The 23,819-nt window shown below is 31.1% G+C and overlaps 1 protein-coding gene across 3 annotated transcripts in view; it reads left to right on the top strand.

Annotated features, from left to right (window-relative positions):
- The first annotated feature begins 487 nt into the window (after window positions 1–487).
- LOC130671908 (leupaxin-like) overlaps window positions 488–23,819 on the top strand; it is a 49,236-nt gene continuing 25,904 nt past the window's right edge. Inside the window, exons 1-2 of one of the 3 annotated variants that reach the window (XM_057476037.1) lie at window positions 488–695; window positions 16,516–16,679. In XM_057476037.1, coding sequence (XP_057332020.1) covers window positions 683–695; window positions 16,516–16,679 — 177 coding nt within the window. In that variant the 5' untranslated portion in view covers window positions 488–682. Of the gene's footprint in view, window positions 696–1,412; window positions 1,977–16,515; window positions 16,680–23,819 lie in introns of those variants that run through there. The other 2 variants (XM_057476036.1, XM_057476038.1) reach the window with 2 other exon arrangements.

Raw genomic sequence — 23,819 nt, 5'->3', positions numbered from 1 at the left:
ATTGCGTCAAAGTATGAGTTTTATTATGATTAAGACATTATCGTCATGATGAAACCACCTCTGAAATTTATTTTACACCTATAATATTCTAATCAAGTATTCTGCCAAATAATGTGATATAGCAGCAGTATTAACAGATTAGAAATCTAAAAGTTATTAGAAAACTAATAAACGGTTTGAATTTTGTTAATAAATTCTGCTAGATTAATATTTATATATATCCAGAAACACAATAAATAATTTTTAATTTCCCGCTTTTGTCTTATACTTAGTTACTTGCGCGCGTGCGTCGTAATAAATGCGCAAAAAAATGTTTTCTTTCCAAATAATTATTTAATCGTTAAATATGTATAAATTTGTTTATGAATTAGCATTAATACTCAACCCTCAAAATTAATAAATAAAAAGCTAATATTCTGCTATTTATATACAAGTTGAAAATAATGTTATTTTTTTCAGAAACAGGTTTTTAATTCTTAGAACTGTACAACCGAAGTCCACCATGTTAACTTCAGTTGTTCCTCCCTGACCCTCTGACGTATCTCTATACATTCCTTCGATAACTTAATCTTTTATAATAAAATCTTATATGTTACTTCGAAAATTCCATAATTGATTTAGTGGCGCAATATATCAGCTAATTACAACTACACATTGTTAAATAATAGTTTTACGAATCACTATGGATGATCTTGGTAAGTTTTTATTTTTTTTATGCAACAAATTATTAGTTCTTAACCTCGAAATATTTTTAAATATTCCAAATTTTTAATATTTTTTTTTCATCATATTCTTAATTATAATTCTAAATTTGAATACAAACGAATAATGAAAATTGGTGATTCAAGTTACTAATCATAATTAATTAATATAATAGTTTGTGACGTGTTTTTTTTTATTTGAGTTCTGTAAAATCGCGGGAAATTTAAGTACAATTATAAAGTCTGAATATTGGAGTCTAAAAATAAACGATTACGTTTAATACGGTATATTCGTTTTGTTGATATATTAAACATTGATTAATGGCAGTGTTTATTATTACGTCGATGATATTTGTAGAGATAAATAATCTGAGAGGAAGGAAGCATAAATTTTTAATACGCGATATATTTTAAAAATATAAGTTTTTAGTATTTTAAAAAAAAAAAAATTATAATAAGTAAACAAGTAAAACAACAATTATTTTTAAATCTAAAGTGATGGTATGATGAAAAAAATTGCTATTGCATCTGATAGTATTGAGGTGTAAGTGCGTCAATCACAAATTGTTTGTTATTAATTTTCTTTATTTTAATCTGTTCTGTTTTCTCGTTTGTCGTGGGTCAAACATCCATGTTCTGAGATAGTGTTACCGAAGCGTCGCGATATATATATATAAACAGTAGTTGTTATTTCTCGTAGAGAAAATAACGTTCTACTTATAGTGTCGCGGGACGGACAAGTCGTAAGTTGAGTCTCTTAAACCAGACACTTTCTTTTCATCTGTAGTATGCTGTTTATGTGTGATTTGTTTTAAAAGTCAACAAGTGTCTTTAGATTTCAGTTATTTACTGTGTTCACCGTTAATAAATTACTCTATTTTTGTTGACAGTAATCGGAATCAATTTTACTGATGACAAATCTATTTTTTATTTATAATTGATTTAATCTTCAAGAAATTTGAAATTTTTTAAATGGCAAAAACAAAACAGTGACGTGTTGATTATTTTAACAAGATTATTGTAGTACAAGTTTTAGTTTTGTTGACTTTAAAGATAACTATTGATTATGAGTTTTTTAAAATAATACTCCACAGATAATATAGTTCAAATTCATTGGGCTCATTTTTTCATTTTTCCATTATCTAAAATAGTGATATAAATTATTAATCATAGTAGTTATGGATAGAACGATGTATGAAAAAGTACACTATGGACCAACTTATCGGCCTTACAGAATTACATTAAGGAGAGGCAGAGATGCCGAGGCTCCGGGATGTAAGTTTAAGTATTTTGAAAATCAGTAAATTAATATAACTGCTATATTCAATTCAATTTTTGATCAAAATTAATCACTTAGAATTAGAATTTAATTTGCCATACATGGTGTGTAACAAACTTCCATTATGATAGTACATTTTTTTATATTTCCTCTACGTACTTATTTAATTAACATGTAGCATAAGATAAGTTTATAATAAAGAATATAAATTAAGGTCGATGTTAAAGCTATCCGGAGTATAAATATCTGCATGACGGCATTCAAGAAGTTACTCAACAGCTACGTTTTTTTACTCTTCTTTTTTTTTCTATTCATGAACGTTCTCAGCATTCCAAGATAAGTAAGCGATTATTCCTATGTTTTTCGTTATTGAAGACACGTTATACTTACCGTTGAAAAATTTTATTAATTTTATTAAATTTTACAACAATCAATCATTATAGATAATTTTTTTTTATTGTATTTCTTAGTTTCTACATAATGATGACCTGTGAAAAACCTACACAAAAGTTGAAGTAAAACAAATGTGAATTTTTAACGGTCATAATTTATTAAATTCTTGTAAGCACATGCACGGAGAAAAAAATATTGTTCTCAGAAGTATACTGTATAGTTACAGTAACAATACGCTATAGTTATCTACTAGATTGTTACTGCAACGATTTACTGTATCGTTCTGACAACAATACGGTGGATAGCTCTGAGACCTATACGGTATCGTTCTGAGCCCTATCTGACGTCAGGCGCGTTGCAAATTATATGAGATATTTAAAAACCTTTATCATTCATAAATAAATGATAAGCAAATAACTTTGATTAAATAAAATAATTCATAAAACTGATTTATTAGTTAGTTATAGTCTAAATAAATTTTAAATATAAATATAAATATATCTTTTAATTTTCCCAATTTATTTATTAGTAATTTAATTTTAAATTTAATATTAATTCAGATCTCATTTGTTTATTGATTATTTTTCTTCTATTTACGTATCACATTTAAATTATAAAACATCGACTATATATAATATTTAGATTTTTGGTTATGAATGTATATTTGATTACAAAAAGCATAAAAAAACACTTATCAATAAATGTATCAACATAGTTATGGAGATTCTACTCTGTTAATTTATTAATTACCCGTGGGTCCATATTTCAACATCACAATTATTTTTTACACTATTTTTTTTATTAAACGTCTGCTAGCAACAATTATACAATATTCAAAAGTTGGCGCGAAAATGGATGTTTAGTTAGGTTAGACGGTGCCGTGTGAGGTGACGACTACGGAAAGTCGTATAGGGCTCACAGCTATCTAATAGATAGTTACTGGAACGATACGGTATTGTTACCATAAGCATACGTATTGTTGTGGTAACGATCTACGAGTTACTATACTTTAGATCGTTCGAGGAGCAATATTTTTTTCTCCGTGTGTGATTGTTTAAGTTAATTAAAAATAACATTGTTTATTAATTGATGGAGAATTGAAATAAAGGAATAAAATCTTCTTATCTCGGTGATATTCTTATAATTTGGAAATAATGATTCTCATAGCAAAGAATAATTTTTTATCACAGAATTTTATTTTTATTTGATTTCAGTTTAAATAGTCATCTATGTAGGATAATTAAAGGTTAATACAAGAGACATTAGATCTGCCTAATTTTGTTATTGTACCTTGAAATTTAAAGTTAGGATTTATCTGTGAATTTTTCTAAAGTTGATCTAAAATTGAAGTTAGTAGATATCTTTGTGTATACTTTCTCATATATTCACTACTCGCTATCTCGCACAATGACGGCCACATATGCGGCAGACGTTAGTCAAAAGATTCAAATTTATTTGTTCTCTAATAGCCACCTTATCTACAAGTTAACTTCAAGCTACTGCCGTATTCTAAAGCTAACTTAAAGGAAAGTGTTGGAGAGCAAGCAGTTACCTTTAAGTTGACAGTAAATTGTCTGTAACTTGAATACAATTTGACTACAAGTGTTACTGTCAAACAATGACGTTAAGTTGATTGAAAGTTTCACTTCAAATTGACGGCAAGATTTTCTGTTAAATTACATTCAGATGACGGTAGTAGATTTGCATCAACTTGCACGCAAGTATTATCCAGCCAAGGCTTGCCAGAAACTTGTCGTTAAGTTAGCCGTAAATGTTTCACTGCAGAACTTGCTGAGCAAAGTGTGGCTATCAGAGTAGAAAACGGTTGACCTTGCGGGCCAGCGCCAAACCTTTTCGTTGTATACGACCTCCCTGAGCTCGTAAACAGTATTGTAAAAAATACATTTTTGAGCTTAAAAATATTCTTCTATGCAATGGTTTCTTGTGAGATCTTGCCATGATCGACGGAAATTCAATAAATCAAAAATAATTAGAAACATTAGGTTAATTGTTATTTTTCGAATTTTTCGTCGCAGATGTTTTTTGAACTAATCCACTGATGCAGATGCCCAATGCAGCATTCGACGCAGTTTTTCAGCCTCTAATCATTGAAAAATTTTAGAATCAATAATTTGTTCAACAATTCTATTATTCGAAAAAAACCCTTTTTTGAAATTTTTTTCGTCAAGGTTGTCGCTCGATCAAAATATCCGATTTTGTTGATTAGGGCGGCATTCGATGTGGCTTTTAAAGATTTATACTTAGTTAGATTTTGGAATCAAGTAGAGTATGATGAAAGCTATCCGAAACGAACATTTTTTCAAAAATTTTATTTTTGGAATAACTCGAAACGACCTTTGCGATTAAGCCCAATTTTTTACAAAATCTAGGAATTGATAAGCCGCTTTGAATGTCACGTACTTACAGCACTCGGAAATTGAACTTTTAAAGCAGGTGTTGCAAAAAAGCTTTAATTTAATAATTAAATTTTAATTGGAATACTTTGATGTATAATTCAGTTATGAACTCCAGTAAATCAGATCGAATGACTTCAAGGACATTAGCGATTTTTTTTTCTTTTAATTGTAAACATCGTAATCATGCAATATATTTTCATACCATCAATTTTCAAATTTCGTATATTAAAATTTACTATGTACGTTAAATTTTTTACTATTTGACCTTGTAATTTTAACAAATGCTTTTTAGATTAAAAGTTATTGAAAAAATTAATGTTAACATCGTAAAGAAAACAAAAAAAAAAATACAATTTAAAAACTATCTTCAGTTTCTGATTATTTTGAATAAAATAAATATTACAGTGCTGCCTTTGTTGTAAGATGATGTAAATTTTAAACGGTAACTACCGTAAGAGGCATTCTCGTGACTCATGGCTGTTTGTTTACATCATTTGTATAGATCTTAATATTCCATATACTTCTGAGCCTTTTTCTTTACTGTGGCCAAGTGGTTGAAGGTGTCAGCCAACTCGCGATCGAAGAATCCTGTGTTCGAATCCAACACCTGTCCGAACGATCACTATTTCCTATTTTTATTTAAAATTTTTAATACACCGAACTCTTAAACTTTACGCTGTGAACATAGTAATTTATACTAAAGAGCCTAGGATTGTGTTAAAATTATCATGGTTGTTACCATGATAACAATTACAATATATTGTAAGAATGGTTTCCATATCGCATGGTGATAGGTTTTTTTGAAATGTTGATTGTAGAAATGGCCCCCATATAAATTATGGAAATCATTCCTATCTATATGGGTTTAATTCCTATAGGATATATGAATAGTTCCTAAAAATTATGGTACACAATAATTTTTCTATCATTATAGTAATCATTCTCATATTACTATGTTAATCGTTATGACATACTATGGTAAACGTTTCTATAATACCATGGTAATGTTGATCATAATAGTATGGTAACTATTACTAAAATATTTACACAGAAAAAATAGTTGACTTGATTCAAGTGAAATATTCTTCAAACTCGAAAATGCTATTACATACAATTTTTTTTTCATGAGCTTTTCAAGCTCTAACAAATTACGTTTTATAGAATCCAATAGATTCTCATAAATTCTCATAGGGATTTTATAAGAATAAATGTTCTATGAGAAGTGCTATAGTTAAGTACACGGCAAAAAATGATGCTCAAAATTTTAATAGTTTGTAGTTTATTTTGGACTTAAAATTTGTATATTTGTATACTAATATCAAACCAGGATCATTATATATATTAGGGTGATCCAAAAAATAACAAATTTTTTTTTTTTTTTTCCAAACCGGTTCAAAAGTTTCATTTCGATAAAAGAAGACGCCTGTGAAAATTAGAGCTCTTAATATTAACATTAAGAGGTTCCTCACCGCACTTTTCTATTTTCCATAAGAATAACATGGGAAAAATTTTTTTTACGTCTTCTGATTTTTATAAGTAGCTGACGATGCGTCATAGGAATAATTGGCAGGCATATTTTTGTAGGGAATTGAATGCTCTACAAAAAAAGATTCTTATCATTTTTTGAGGAATCTATTTGTTCAAAAGTTATTTGAGGTTGAAGTCGAATTCATATATGATCTATTAATATATTAAATTTTGAGATTTTCTTACTTTTCCGACGAAAGTATCAGACTTATTACAAAATATCATTGAACCTTTTTTGTAGACAATTTTATTCCCTAAAAGCTATTTCTAACAAAGTTTTTTCGAATTCCGCATTGTTTTCTAGTTATTTTTATTTTAATGTCATGCTCATAAAAAAATAGTCTTCTGATCGATTTTAAGAGCTTGACATTAAAATAAAAATAACTAGAAAACAATGCGGAATATATATATATATATGGGGCATTCCATACCAAATCGGCCCCATTTTGAGGTCACCCCCTCCGATATTTTTGAAAAATTTATATGTTTTGGAGGCTGATAAAAAACGCTCTAATGAATTTTTTCAAATTTTTTTGACTACTCGTTTCCAAGATACCGATTTTTTTCAAAATACGAGGTTTTTTTTTAAACGGTTATAACTTCGCGAAAAATACACCAATCGGATCATTGTTTTTTCAAAATCTTCGTTTTTAAATGTTCTTTCAAGAAAAAAATTAGTTTTTATTCTTAATCAATTCCTTCATTGTTTATTTTGAGTTTTAAGCAAAAAAACGTTTTTTCGAAATGTATGCCCCCTTCGATTCTTTTGAAAAAATTCTCAAAAAAACTTGGATGAATTTAGAAAATTTTGAGGCCAATCCGATCGTGGACAAACAATTCGTTCTATTTTTTTTCCCTAAATATTATTTTTCGACTTAATTTGGCCAATAAACATTCTCAGATCGGTCTATTTAAATGCTATGATTTTTTTTTAAATACTGTGCCGTTCGGAGTATACTATTTTTTGAAGTTTTTCTACTCATTCAATAAATGAATTTTAAAAATCAACTAAAAACTACTTATGAGTTATCTCTATGACCTAGGAGAGGTGGTACGTGGCCTTATTGGGACGATAGCCAATAAGGAACAAAAAAAAAACCCAGGAACGGATAGTAAATGAAATTGATCCGCATTTAAACTCCAAAGTAATAAACGAAGTTTATTTTTTTTGACGCTTAAACAATTTTTGAATTTTAAATTCAGTTGAATTTGAATATTGTTTACAAGTAAACTTCCATTGTCATTTGGTATCACACAATAAAGTTTTTGAGTTCCTTTTGTAGTTGCTGTTCTATTAAACTTCGGTTTCGGACCTGCAGAAGAAAATAAACCTCCTCAAACTCTATTGCGACAAGAATCGCTTGGTTGTTAACAAGCAAAAACAAAAATTTTAATTTGTAGACGCGGGGGGAGGCCTCCAAATAATCTATGTTTTTATTACGGCGATCACATGCTGGAGGTAACCAACTCCTATGAATATCTAGGTCTAAAAATTTCATCCACCGCATTAGTAGGCCTACAGCCTTAGCACCGATTAATAAAGCTAAATTGGCCTTCAGCACGGTGTTTGCAACACTTACCAGAGCTAAAGTTGACTCAGCTGATTGTATTTGCAAATTATTCGATAGTGTCATTGCAGCTACTCTATTATATGCATCGCCGATTTGGGCTATCAGATATCTGGAGCTTATTGAGCAAGTGCAGACGGAATTTTTTAAACGGGTTTTCTTTCTGCCAAGAAATACTGAAGGAGCACTACTCAAAATAGAACTAGGAAGAATCCCGCTAGCTCATCAAGTAATTAATGCAGCCTGGCAATGGATCATCAAAATTCTTGAGATGAAAGATAATCGTCTATCTAAAATTTGCCTACACCGTCTTATGGTATTGTCGAAAAATAATACCGCAGACAAAAAATATAACTAGCTATTATGTGTCTTCAATTTAATTCGTGGTATTACACCTGAGTTGGTTTCTGCCCTTGAAACCCTAGATCCAGAGTGATGGAAGGCATTTAAATCGTACTTTCTTAATAAGTACGAAGACTATCTTCATCAACGTGAGGTAAGAATGGCAATCAATGCCCACTACCTTTAGTTTTAAATTCAAAGGCCAATCGATGGATCTAGAGCCTCATTCTTGAATCGTAGGATCAACTTCCAAGCACTGAAGGTTTTTCTGCAAGTAAAACTCGCTAGCAAATACTATCATCATCTATACTTCAACCAACTGTTCGATAAATTCAATCCAGGATGGCCTTGTCCAATTTGCAACACAGGAAAACCAGATTCAATGGAACACCTCATCAATGGCTGCCCCATCTTTGTTCAATATCGCCAATTCTATCTCCAACCGCATGTCAACCTGCTCCAAAGAGCCCTGGAAATTTTAATGTGCCAAGACACACACTCAATTAAAGCTTTATTCTATTTTTTATAGTGCTGCTGCCGTTTGAGGGCTTTCTGCTTATGCGAATAATACACGCCCGGTCCTTCAATTTAGCTTTTTACGATACATTGTGAATTGCACGATATTTGATTTTGTTTTTTTCTTTGCTTCATACTCTATTTCTTGTGACAGATACTTGAAATCTACGACATTTAGCGCCTATAGCCGGGAGCTAAAAATATTAGATATGATACAGCTAGTAAAAAAGATACCTAATCGTTCTAATAGTGACGTCATCATCGGATCAAAAAATATTTTTTGGTTACATGTGCGATAGCAAACGACCAAAAAATATCGAAGTAACTTAACGAGCCATCTTGTGACAACATTCTTTCTAATTTTTAAAAAATACTCAAAACAATCTTACCAAATAAATAAACGCGGATTTATAACCTGCCATTTACCCGACTAGAATTTCTTCCTGATTTGCCTGAAGTACCATAAGGACCTTATCAGGTTAATATAAGGTTTGCCTTATTAGGGCAAACCTGACGAGTTCCTGATCAGGACCTCATCAGGATATCCCTATTCAAAAAAAAAGTTATTTGCCATCGGGTCAACCTGACGAATTCCTGATCAGGACCTTATCTGGATATCCTTATTCAAAAAATAGTTATCCCATCCCTTTAAATATTTCATTTACAGGCTAAAAATTAAAAAAAGTACAAAAGAATATTATATAAAAATCACGTCAATCATTGTAGCACAGATTTTTTACCTCTTCATCAGTTATTCTTTGACATCATAATAAATATTATATTTACACTTTCAAGATCACTTGTGTATGTCAGCCCAGTGGATAGCATCGAGGACTTTGAATCGAAAGGACGCAGGTTCGAGCCCAGCAGTTATCGGGATTTTTTCATCAATAATAAATATGTTTACTCCCTCTAATTAATGCTCTCAATACAATAGATAACGTTCTCGATCGAATTAAAATTCTCTTACTTTTTTTTTTGCAATTAAATATTTTTTTAAAAATAATTACTAATAAGGTAATCCTGATAAGGACGTAAAGAGGATATCCTGGTAAGGTCCTGATAAGGCAATCCCGATAAGGACCTCATGGGTCTTAAGCGTTACATCCATATCAGGATCCTCGTCAGGATACCCTGATCGGGACCTTATTTGAAATAAGGTTAACCCGATAAGGACCTCGTCAGGCCCTTATGAAAAATTCTAGTCGGGTATATAGGCACTAAATGTAGTAAATTTCAAATAGCTGTCACAAAAACTAATGTAATTATCTAGTACAATCGAGTCTAAGACGCTCACATTCAATAGATAAACTACTATTTTAATTAATGTTTCTGGTAATCTTCCTGTCTTATTTCTAATCAATTGTTATGGATTATATATGTATCCGGGAAACAATAAACAACCATACAATACTGATAGAGGATACTTGGTTGAAATCATTACTCTTACTATTTGTGAGAAATTCGAAAAGTATCTAAACAATAAGACAGAAATTTTAATAATAGTTCTACCATATTTTTACCATTTTGCACTGAAATAAAAAAAAATAGATGACATTTTTTTATCTCCACTAGGCTAAAAAATTTCTGATTATTGTAACATATAGATAAAAATACAATATATTCCATCGGAAAACAATCGACCTTTTACTTATTTCAACTGTTTTTTAACTGGTAATTTACCGTAAGTTACTACTTATACTCTAGTTATTAACATAAATTTTTCAGTCGAGTAATTGCCCATCAACTGTTTCTTCACTGGTTTCTTACCGTTTAAGAACGGTTTGGATGAAATATTATAATTGTCTAATAACAATTTTAAAACAGTTTCAAAAAAGTTAAATTTCAAGGGAATAATCATTGTAAAATCATTCGATTTCGGTTCTGTGTCGATCCGAAAACCGTGTATTTTTCGCGCATTACAACCGTGAATAAACCGTTTTTTCACGGATAAAAAACTGTGAGTAAGAGTATTTAAACCGTTAAAAAACCGTTTTTTACTTCTATGAGGGATTAGGGTGCTTTCTACTTTTCGAACATTTTTTTTTTCTTAGCCTATGTGAAAATTTTATTGTAGACGACAAAAAAAAAATTTCCTGAAAATTTTAGCCCTTAATTTTAATTTCAAGAGGTCACGATCTATTTTTTAAGTTTTCCCATTTAAAAAGCATGGGAACGATATCACATATTTTTAAAAAAATTCCTACCCAGGCAGTTTTTGAGCAATCGACTCGTATTTGGGTTCGTTTTATAGGGCCTGTAGTCCTCTTTAAAATTGCTTTTAGTGACATAGATGCATTTACAACGGTTCAAAAGTTATGGGACTTCAAATTTTAGAAATTTTTATTTTCACCAAAAAATCATAATTAATGGCTATTATTATTCCAGCTATCAATTTCCTAGAAAAAATGTCATACAACTTTTGTAGTGTGTTAAATACTCTACAAGAAATACTTACTATTCAATATTGACAACGTCATTGTTTATTTTTGTTAACTTTTCTCTTTCAAACGGTTTTAGAATTATTTAATTTTAATTTTAATCTCGTGATAAATTGAACTTTTGTACTTATCCTTTAATTTTTTTTTTTTTTTTTTGGTATAAAATTAATCGAGCTTGATCAATTTTTTGTAGTTCTATGATTTAACTTATCGATCGAAGCGCCGATAGTTTTCGACAGTCTAAAATCTCAGTCTTTATGACCGAAACCGAAATAGAATCACTTTCGTTTCAAGTTAAGTGAAAAATGTTTGTGAAGAAATAAATGGAAAACCTCACGATTAAGAGGTAGTTTAACGTTGCTTAACTTTAATATTTCAAAATCGATTAAATAATGAACTCTTTTTTTTTTTTTTAATTCCGGACATGATTAAAAAATAAAATAAAAAATCGAAAACTATCGGCGCTTCGATCGATGCGTTAAATCATAGAGTTACATAAAAATTGGTCAAGCTCGATTAATTTTATACCAAAAAAATCTGTCTATCGGTTGACCCTGCGGGCCAGCCCCAAAACCCCGCTGTTTTCGAGCTCCTTGAGCTCAAGGAGCTCGAAAACATTGTTGTGGATACATTTCCGAGCTCTTCGAGCTCGAAAATACTTTTGTATACCATTGTTTTCGAAAAAACCGTTTTTTAGCATTTCTTTCTCCCGCGATAACTCTCGAACGAATTATCCAATTGAGATGGCTAAGGCGACAATCGACGCGTTTTATTGTTCTAGACCTGATTAGATTTTGAAGTTGATCGTATAAGTCGTTTCTGAGAAATCAATAAAAAACTAGAAAAATAGTATATTACTACCCTTCTTTTCTGGTGAAAATAAAAATTTTTGAAGTCTCATAACTTTTGAACCGTTGTAAATGCATCTATGTCACTAAGCAATTTTAAAGAGAACTACGGACCCTATAAAACAAGCCCAAATACGAGTCGATTGCTCAAAAACTGTCTGGGTAGGAATTTTTTAAAAAATATGTGATATCGTTCCCATGCTTTTTAAATGGCAAAACTTAAAAAATAGATCGTGACCTCTTGAAATTAAAATTAAGGGCTAAAATTTTCAGGAAATTTTTTTTTTGTCGTCTACAATAAAATTTTCATTTAGGCTAAATAAAAAAAAATTGTTTAAAAAATAAAAAGCACTTTATTGAGGGATACAGTTCAATATAAAAAATTAAATGGAAATATAATGATCAAAAATAAGACGAAGATGATCAAACGCTACCGGTGCTTCCGGTTGATATTAATTTGAGACTTAGATTGATCAAGGTCTAGTTTGTACGCCCAGTCACCGTTAACCGAATTCTGAAGTTAATAACACGTCGATTATTCTTCTGAAGCTAGTAGAAAATGATATGCCGATTATTCGAGCGCTTACGTCGATCAAGGTCCAGTTCGTATGTCCGGCCACCATGCTCAATTGGGATATCAATCCTCTAACCACGAACACCAACTAGTGTTCAGAGTTCAGTATGGTGCAGAGTTAGATGCCCAAAAAATTTCATTGATCAAAAGTTTATGTCGATGTTACTAAAACATTACATCCTACTTTCTCAAAATCTAAGGGTAATAGTCCTGATTGATTAGATTTGCGGTTATACCGTTACACAAAATCACGCCACTCAGATCTCCCTCAATTACTTGACCGATTGCAAATATTTCCTATCTAGCAAAGGTTTTTGAGAGAATAGTTATAAACTAATTGGTGTCTTATCTGGAAGATAATGATATATTTGAATAAGGCGTCGTTGAATCTCACTGACGACATTAGACAAGCAATGGATAAAAACCAGCTTGACTTTATTAGTTTTATTCGTCCTTAATAAGGCCTGTGAATACGTGGATCTCAGAACTATACTGATAGCGCACTTTGAACTTGGCTTCTAATGGAAGGGATAATGTGGTTTTCCTCATACCTACACAAAAAAAAAATTAACTTGATTCAAGTGAAATATTCTTGAACCAAGGATACTAGTTTGAAAAATTCCATTTTTTTTGCTTCAAGAATTTATTTCTTGGCTCAAGAAGTTTCAGGATTCTTAAATCAAGATTTGTATATGCTTGGTTCGAAAGTATATTTTTTTTCACACAATAAATCTAACTCTCACACCAAGTAATAGATTTACTTGGGTGAAGTGAACATTTTGACGCCAGTTCTTCTTCAAAATGAGAGTTTTGGCGATCTGGAAAAATCGCTTTTTGTTTTTAGAAAATACTTTTTTTTTTAAAACGAAAACCGGACAAAACCCCACACAGGGTTTTTTCCGATAGCCTTAAATTTTTTCGTTATTTATATTATTTCGAACAACTCCACAAAATTTTTAAACGTTTCAAATTTGTCCACATCACCATTCCTCTGAGGCACCAGGACTAATTATTTGTTCAAAAGGTTGCGAAAAAAAACACATTTTTATCTAAATTCAAAAGTTCATATCTTCGAAAAAAAACTTCTCTAAAAATTTCAGGGTCTCCTAAGAACGGATAGAGGTAGACTACGAAAAAATTTGAGCCAAAAAAATATAAGTTTTTGATTTATTCAATTTAAAAAATTTTTTAATTTTTTAATTTTTTTTTCAAATATATTTTTTCGTAGCCCTAAATATCCTCTTTAAAAGATTGTAACGGGGTAAAAATTTAAATTTTCAAATTTAAATCAACCTGATTTCCCGCGGTTGATTAATTACCCTGAGTACCCCATATGCGTTACTATTTCATCGACTTGTCGCCGGGCGCGCTAATTTAAGGGACTCGTCCCCAAGACCCAATAAGAAAATAAGTTGGAGTGGTGTATTTTCCGATAAGGGCCGAAGGATCGCGAACTTAGATTTGATAAGTGAGTGACAAGAGTGAAGACGGACAGTCGGACGGACCGGGGTAGACACCAGACGTGTGACCGCATATATCACTGCAGATATATTAATTGAGGAGAAAATTGAGTATTGGAGAGAAAGAACGAGATCAAACGAAAATCGGAGGAAGGCTGATAAGGAATAAAGGACGCCACGATCAATTGAAAAAAAACGACATAAAGGAGAGGTAAATAAATCGTCGGCAAGTGGCCACAATTTATTAATTGATTAATTAAGAAATAATAATTAAGTTAATTTGTGGGCAGTCGCCATTTCCGGTTTGATTATATTAAAATATAAATTCTCGGCAAGAAGGCCAGAATTCAATATAAATTTACACGCGGTTCGTCTGATAAATTCTCGGCAGAGAGGCCAGAATTTTATTAATTATAAATTATAAAATTAATATTAAGAAATTGTTAATTGACGAATGAAATTAGTTTTATTTAATAAGAAAAAAAAAATAAAATACAAAATTTACAAGACTGAAAATAAAAGTGCCGTGAAAATAGTGATAACGATAAAACTATAATTAATTAAAATTATTATTGATGGAAGTCAGTTCTTATTGTGAAATTTGTTTATTAACGTGAAGACAAGTTTTTCAGCGTCACAAAATTCTTTACTCAAAAACTGATGTTTGAAAAACTGAAAGTATATAAAATTGTCGCGTTGATAAAAGTGTCGTTATTAAAATGTACAAGAAATAAAATTGTAGAGTCAGTAATTTTATCATTAAGAAATTTGCGGACATAAATTTAGTCCAGTGGACAAATAAATAAATTTGAGATTAATTAAAAGAGTGTGTGAAGTTAGTCGGTAAAATAATAATTTGTAAACGTGTGTGTGAGTGTGAATAAAGTCCTGGGGACTCGAGTGCTAAAACGTGTGTGTGTGTGTGTGTGTGTGTGTGTGTGTGTGTGTGTGTGTGTGTGTGTGTGTGTGAAAAATTAAGTTTTCCTGTGGAAATGTTTTAAACTAATAGATCCAGGGAATCTGGCAAGTTGCCACTTTATTTTAATTAAATTTGATCCAGGGGATCAGGCCGGTGGCCATTTTCGTGAAAGTCCAGGGGACTATTTTAATTAAGATCCAGGGGATCAGGCCGGTGGTCAATTATAATAAAAGTCCAGGGGACTCGTTTGTTTTAATTAAAAGATCCAGGGGATCAGGCCGGTGGCCAATTCGTTATAAAAAGTCTAGGGGACTCGTTCGTCGTAAATAATAAAATATCCAGGGGATCAGGCCGGTGGCCAAATTAATTATAAAAGTCCAGGGGACAAAATTTTATTTAATTAGTTGTTAAGAATAAAAGTCCGGTGGACAAACTTGTTAAAAATAGTTATAAGTAAAATAAAAGCCTGGTGGGCCAAATTGTGATTCATAACATCTCCGGTTCTGGAAGGCCGAGTCTTAGCTTCCAGTGGCGCTCTTATTAAGATCAATTAATAAAGGGGCCAACCTTGGCAAGGTTGAGATATACCCTGTTATAAGATACCAAGACCGCGTTTTGTAATTACAATAGTTTTCGAGATATCCAAAAAATATACTTGGAAGGTTCGAGAAATGATGAATTTTGAATTATTCATAACTTTTGAAAATAAAAATTTTCTGTTATTAAAACTTCGTTACAGCATGAAAAAAACTTCTAATCAAATTTGATGAAAATCGGAAGAAGTCGATTCCAACTATCAGTCAATTTGATATGGAATAACCCATTGAGTTAAAAAAATCATAATTTTAAGAACGAAAATTTAATTTAGGCAAATTAAGAGCATTGTGAGTCCAGGGGACTTGCGCGCTTTTGAACTAATGAAGATAAGAGCATTGAGAATCCAGGGGGCTCGTACGTCGCTCAAATAATAATTTAATGGTAAACGATTATAAAATTATAATAGTGTGAAGAGTGTGCTATCTATTTTGTATTGGGCAATTAAATAGTGTGGGAGAGCGTGTCTGATTTATAAATCGTTTGGTAATTAAATAAATGAAGAAAAGTCGAAGTATGAATAATGAGATCATTATTTCCTATTACCTAACTCGCTAATTTAATTCAAAAAGATTCTTGGTAATTGAAACAAAGAACTTTAATTCCACGATCCAGCTCTTAAAACTAGTCATTTCCGGTACTGGGAGATCAAGATAGATACTTCCAGTGGCGTGCTAAATTTGAGATCGCTAGAGTGACAAGTTCGTCTCCTTTGGGAGGAGTTTCCTGTCATAGTTATTACATATTTTTATTCTACTCCTGTTGCTATTAGAAAATACTGATCGATACGTTACTTCGTCTCATTATGAATACGCCATAACCTTAGAATCGTGACGTCACCTCCAGCCTATCCGAATCCCTACCTTTGCATATAAGTATGGAAAGTATCTATTATTTGTCAGTATAACTTATTTCACAATGAACTTATTTTTTCAGATGCATTGTTAGCTGATTTACAAAATACAGTATCGTCTGATGGAAACCATCATTTAAACAATAAAACAACACCAGGATATGGATCATTGAATGGTAGTAGGACTCATTCATCAAATAACTACCGATCTTATGACAATCGAACGTCACCGTTACCTCCTCAATCGGTAAATGAACAAATTTTTTTAATTATTATTGTACTATACAGTACGAATATCATTATAGTTTTTTTCCTTTTTTAACATTGTAATGTTTGTAATGTGCTATCGTAACTAAGAATAATAGTCACAAAATTTTATTTTTACGTTGTACCATTGTAAATTTCATTTAAGAAAGGATTCTTCTTATTGAATATAACTCGATATCACGACAAGAATTGTTCCGGTTAAGCTATTCGCGCGAGTCTCTGTCTAAGTCCGTTCCAATTATCTATAATACTATCCATATTATGCTTTGGCCCACGCCTTCTTTCACAAGCCCGCATTTTCATCTTTACTTTTCCAAATATTTACAATAGAATATGGTAATTTTTAAAACTTCCATAGTATAAACGTAGAATTGATATTGCCATGATTATTTCTTTTTCATGCCATAAAAAGAATATCTATATTTTTTAACTTCCCGCTAAGAAAATTGTAAATTTTCAAAAATTCGGGAAGTTATTGGTTTTGGTCTGACTTTCGAAAATCGAATTTCAAAGAGATCTTGACGTTTTGAGGTTCTAGGAAGCTATTCTGACTAATTTCAAGATGATGTCCGAGTGTATGGATGGATGTATGTATGTACGTACGAACGTATGTAAATATCTGTAACTTTTGAACGGATGAACTGATTTTAATTGTCAAGGTGGCATTTGACGCGGCTTGTCAATATCTAAAAGCTGTAAAAAATTAAGCTTGAACGGTACGGCTCGATCGAAGATATTCCAAAAATAAAATTTTTTCAAAAATGTCTTTTCCGGATAACTTGTAATGTGCTCGATGGATTGATTCCAAAATCTAATCAGCTCTAAAATTTTATAAGCCGTGTCGAATGCCACCTCAAGTAACAGTGCGGATTTGATTTTCGACTTAAAAATCGAGCGCGAAAATCTAACTGATCCTACGGCCATCTATTATAATAATTGTATGCTAATCGACACTCTTTAGTCACCCGGGTCATGTCAAAGGCCCCCTAAACCGGATTCTACTTGAATTGAGATGATAGTGGGGTAGTTGTTCCACGCCCTCAGAATTTTCCTATAAAAGGGCCAGCAAACAGTTACTCAGAGACTTAGGTCCTGGCTACCACCCAGAGAGGACCAGTAGGGTAGTGGACTGATGACTTTTGGCGAGGTCCCTACTTTACAACCAGAGCTCAATACAATTTACATGAGCCGGCCTAACGTCCAGTGATCAGTTCTATTTTAATTGATTTTATATCCTAGAGTTTGGTCGTCCAGTATAAATAGTCGCAGTGATTATTTTAAAATACTATTCGAAGAACGTTGAATTAACCATATAAATATATTTCGAGTCGAATTTCCACACGCGGTCATTTAGTAAAGTTAGAATTAAATTAAATTGTGCCGATAAAATTTGTGAGTGTTGCCGCATCGTTGCCGTTCATTTCCTGGGATTTTCTACAACCGAAGATTGGGCCTACATCGTTGCTGGTTACGCTTCTTGAGGGTCATTTCCCACCTACAACTACAGGGATGAAACACGCAGTAAGGTACACCATAAGTGGGATTCCGTTTTCCCCCAATTAAAATTATACTTGGTCTCCTACCGCGTAAATTAAAATATTAAAACTTATATACTAAATTTGATCTATATTAATTCAATAAAATAAAGTCGGGGAATTCTTATATGTAACAAATTGGGGAAAAATTGATTAAATAAAATATTTTTCTTGAAAAATCAAATCTTTACTGAATAAACCACCAGGCTCCTTTCTTTTTATAATTTATAAGTACAGATTTTAAGGGAACGAAGCGAACCCCCCAGCTCACAAGATTAATTTATTAATTAAATTATAAGTAACCTTGTTCAGGACAAGAGCTAGCCCAGTAACTTGGCCACCGGTTATTCTCAACCATCGAAATCGGTCCATTCGTTCAAGAGAAACTGTTGTCGAAAGAATTAAAAAATAATTTTTGTTTTTGTATTTTTGAAATTTCTCAATAACGACTAAACAAATCACTTCTAAAATCTGATCAGCTTTAGGATTTGATAAAACGCGTCGATTGCCTCCTCAACCGTCTCAATCGATCAATTCGTTTGAAAGATATCGTTGGAAAAAAAATGGTAAAACACTTTTTATTTTCGAAAAAACCGGCATACAAAAGTATTTTTGAGCTCAAAGAGCTTGAAAATACATTCAAAACAATTTTTTCGAGCTCAAGGAGCTCGAAAACAGCGGGAAGTTTTTGAAGCTGGCCCGCAGGGTTAACTGATAGACTGATTTTTTAAAAATATGCTATTAAGTAGATTTTTTCAAAAATCTAACTATTGTATTTGTCCTCATGGTCGATTTTTCAAGGAATTTCGTCATAAACTATCATAATTAGTTGAGTAGAGTTCAAAAATACCATTCGTTTAAAAATTTATATATGTATGTATATTAGACTGATTCAAAAAAATCGAAAAAATTTTTTTTTTTTCTTCATTATATCGAAAATATTGTTGGAAATGACGAAAAAAAAATACTGTGAAAGTTTGAGCTCTTAATATTAATATTAACAACTGCCGCATCGCAATTTTCTATTTCCCGTTTAAATAACATGGGAAAATTTATTTTTTAAGCTTTGGAATTTTGTAGCTCACGGTGGGACCAATACTTTTGATTGTTCAAGACATATTCTTATGGAAAATTTGACGCTCTACAAAAAAGGTCTCTTATAACTTTTCGATATTTTTATTTCTTCAAAAGTAACTTGAAGTTAAAATTAGATTGACGATAAATTTTTACATTTTTTAAATTTTTTGACGCAACCATCAACTTTATCCGAAAATTTTAGAGGACATTTTTTATAGAGCATTTTATTTCCTACAACTTATCTCAGAGAAAATTTTCGATATTTCTCATAAGTCGTAAGTTATTCGCAATTAACTGAAAATTTAATATAATTAATTTTAAGCAACAAAATTGAGATTATTTAAGAAAATTTTTAGTTAATTGCAAATAACACACGACTGAAGTAAAATATCGAAAATTTTTTCTGAGATAAGTTGTAGGAAATAAAAGGCTTTACAAAAAATGTCCTCTAAAATTTTCGGATAAAGTTGATGGTTGCTTCAAAAAATTAAAAAATGTGAAAATTTATCGTCAATCTAATTTTAACTTCGAATCACTTTTGAAGAAATAAAAATATCGAAAAATTATAAGAGACCTTTTTTGTAGAGCGTCAAATTTCCCATAAGAATATGTCTTGAACATTCAAAAGTATTGGTCCCACTGAGAGCTACAAAATTCCAAAGCTTAAAAAATAAATGTTCCCATGTTATTTAAACGGGAAATAGAAAATTGCGATGCGGCAGTTGTTAATATTAATATTAAGAGCTCAAACTTTCGCAGAATTTTTTTTCGTCATTTCCAACAATATTTTCGATATAATGAAGAAAAACAAAATTTTTTTTCGATCGTAAAGCACATCTCAGATGCTTCGCATCATGAGTCGTGCAATAGTCGATTTTTTTGAATCAGTCTAATGTATATATTAGGGTGATCCAAAAAATGACAAATCTTTTTTTTTTTCTTCCAAACAGGTTCAAAAGTTTCATTTAGATAAAAAAAGACGCCTGTAAAAATTAGAGCTCTTAATATTAACATTAAGAGGTTCCTCATTGCACTTTTCTATTTCCCATAAGAATAACATGGGAAAAATTTTTTTTACGTCTTCTGATTTTTATAAGTAGCTAACAATGCGTCATAGGAATAAACGGCAGGCATATTTTTGTAGGGAATTGAATGCTCTACAAAAAAAGATTCTTATCATTTTTTGAGGAATCTATTTGTTCAAAAGTTATTTGAGGTTGAAGTCGAATTCATATTAAATTTTGAGATTTTCTACTTTTCCGGCGAAACTATCAGACTTATTACAAAATATCATCGGACCTTTTTTGTAGACAATTTTATTCCCTAAAAGTTATTTCTAATAAAGTTTTTTCGAATTCCGCAGTGTTTTCTAGTTATTTTTATTTTAATGTCAAGCTCTTAAAATCGATCAGAAGACTATTTTTTTATGAGCATGACATTAAAATAAAAATAACTAGAAAACAATGCGGAATTCGAAAAAACTTTATTTGAAATAACTTTTAGGGAATAAAATTGTTTACAAAAAAGGTCCAATGATATTTTGTAATATGTCGGATAGTTTCGCCGGAAAAGTAGAAAATCTCAAAATTTAATATGAATTCGACTTCAACCTCAAATAACTTTTGAACAAATAGATTCCTCAAAAAATGATAAGAATCTTTTGTTGTAGAGCATTCAATTCCCTACAAAAATATGCCTGCCATTTATTCCTATGACGCATCGTTAGCTACTTATAAAAATCAGAAGACGTAAAAAAAATTTTTCCCATGTTATTCTTATGGGAAATAGAAAAGTTCGATGAGGAACCTCTTAATGTTAATATTAAGAGCTCTAATTTTCACAGGCGTCTTTTTTTATCTAAATGAAACTTTTGAACCTGTTTGGAAGAAAAAAAAAAAGATTTGTCATTTTTTGGATCACCCTAGTATATATATTAGGGTGGGTTGAAAAAAAAACTTTTTTTTCGTTTTTTTTAGCATGGGGGTAGAATTTGTACCTTATAAAAAAAAAAAATTTTTCAAGAAAAATAAAAATTTTTTATTCAACATTTTGAGGTGGCCCACTCGTTTTTTAAATAAATAATTGATTAAACGGGGTAGTTCCAACGAAAAAAATTTTTTTTTGTCCAAAATCGTGGAAAACATCTAATAATTGTCGAATGTGATTTTTTTCTACTTCACTTTCATTTTAATTCAAAAGAAAATGCTTTTCATTTTTGGATTTTTTACTTAAATTACAAAAATAATAGGAAAAAATTTTTTCAACTTCTGACTTTCAATTAGCTTTCAAGGGGACACCCCACAGATTCTAGAACACCATGTCGTTTTTTTCGTTGGGACTACTTCGTTTGATCAATTATTTATTTTAAAAAAGAGTGGGCCACCTCAAAATGTTGAGTAAAAAAATTTTTTTTTTCTTAAAAAATTTTTTTTTTTATAAAGTACAGATTCTACCCCTATGCTAAGAAAAACAAAAAAAAAGTTTTTTTTCAACCCACCCTAATATATATATATATTTATGTAATATAACGGACTTTTGAGCACACGATTGCGTCTACAATTCTTATCCGATCTTAATGAATTTTTCTACACTTGTTTAATGTGTAATTACCACGGTTAAGTTCGAAGATGGGCTGAATCGGTCGATTAGTTTAGAAGTTATGGCTGTTTTAAATTTTAACGATTTTTCGAAAAAATCCGTTTTTAATCACTGCTGAAGCTTATATAACTTCAAAACTAAAATTCATAGAGAATTTTTGTAAAAAGTATTTTAAAGCTTGACTAATGAGCTTTAATTTATGACCTTAAACTTTATATTCAGACCATTTCTTCCAATAATTTGATAGCCTTGAAAATTTGAATGGAATCAAAAATTGTTAAAAATATGGTTTTCATTCCACATAACTTATGCTTGTCCCATTATAATCCAGTTTCGTCAGTTGTATTTTATTGTGCACAAAATAACTTGTAAATTTCACTTCTATTTTATATTTTAAAAGTATTTCTTTTATTATTTATTATGTATCGAATGTACCTCTAATGTGTGCAAATTCGTGCGTTTGTGCAAATTTGTGTGTGTGTGTGTGTGTGTGTGTGTGTGTGTGTGTGTGTGTGTGTGTGTGTGTGTGTGTGTGTGTGTGTGTGTGTGTGTGTGTGTGTGTGTGTGTGTGTGTGTGTGTGTGTGTGTGTGTGCGTGTGTGTGTGTGTTTTAAATTAAACCCTGTTTCAACCTAGTATAGTTTTTAGTCTGAACGTCAGGGTGAAATGGGTTTTAGAAGATAGAGAACTCCATTGAAATTGAACCCTATTTCACTCCAGTAGCGCCTACATACGTTCGTTTTCAGGCGAGTTAGGTTGAGGAAGGGTTTTAATTCCCGGACATTATATATGATCATATATTAAAACTTCCAATATGTAGCTATGTATAAAAATTTCAACTAAATTAAAAAAAAAGACTTTTATGTACTTTCGAATCTCTAACTCAATCATTAAACTCATTATTCAGTTATTCAATTATTTTTTATTTATTAATTTCTTGTATATTTTTTAAAATTTTAGTTTCTTATCAATACTACAAGAAAAATAATTTCTAAGTTTTAATCCCATTTTCATCCTAAACAAAAACTTACAGGTTCGACTAGTGTAGGTTGAAACAGAGTCTTAAATTTCAAATTAAACCCTGGTTCATACTTTTTCGATCTTATTTAAGGCGTACTAGGATGAAACAGAGTTTTAAATTTCGAACTAAACCCTAGTTCATTCCTCCTTACCCGAATTTCAGGCGAGTTAGGTTGAAAAAGGTTTTAAAATCGCGGCGGCAAATACCCACATCAAAAGGTTCAGGCGCTACAAGGCTCAGATGGGGTTTTAATATTTCGACTCGGGTGGTCGTATCGAAGAAAAAAAAAAAAAAAAAACAAATTGAAGTTCGAAATCTCTAGTTTGAAGATCTTCCAGCAAAACAATTTTTTGAACCGTGATTTTTGCGGAATCATAGGAAATAGCTCGAGACAAAATTTTTCTAAATTTTTCGGTTTTGTTTTTTGGGTCTATGGGACCGGGAAAATCTCTTTCAAAAAAACCAATTCATGGTTCGTTTAGGAAATTTATTAAGCTACAATTTGCTTTTTTTTGTTTCTTTGTACGACTATTTCCTGCTGAGACTAGGCGACCATGAGTTGCTGAGATATTGATAATCCAAGAAAAAAGGACCCTTTTTCAGTTGAAGGCTGATGTCTAAAACCACTAGATAAAAAATAGAAACATTTCATTGACATAAAGTAAATTTTGTCCGACGATTTCTTCGAAACTAATCAACGGATTTGCGCGCTTGCTTCGCGGCAATCGAAAGAGTTTGTTGGGACTTAGATTTGATCTAACTTAGAGACAAATCGGTCGAGGATTTACGAGTTATGCAACAAAACACGGAAAAAACAGCAGTTGAAAAATTACAGTTTCTACAGTAAAAATAGGCCTTCCGGGCAAAAATCTTTAAACATTAAAGCTTAA

The sequence above is a fragment of the Microplitis mediator genome, chromosome 7 (assembly GCF_029852145.1).
Source record: "Microplitis mediator isolate UGA2020A chromosome 7, iyMicMedi2.1, whole genome shotgun sequence".
NCBI lineage: Eukaryota > Metazoa > Arthropoda > Insecta > Hymenoptera > Braconidae > Microplitis > Microplitis mediator.
Note: the sequence above shows the minus strand (reverse complement) of the source record. Positions and strands in the feature narration are given on the sequence as shown.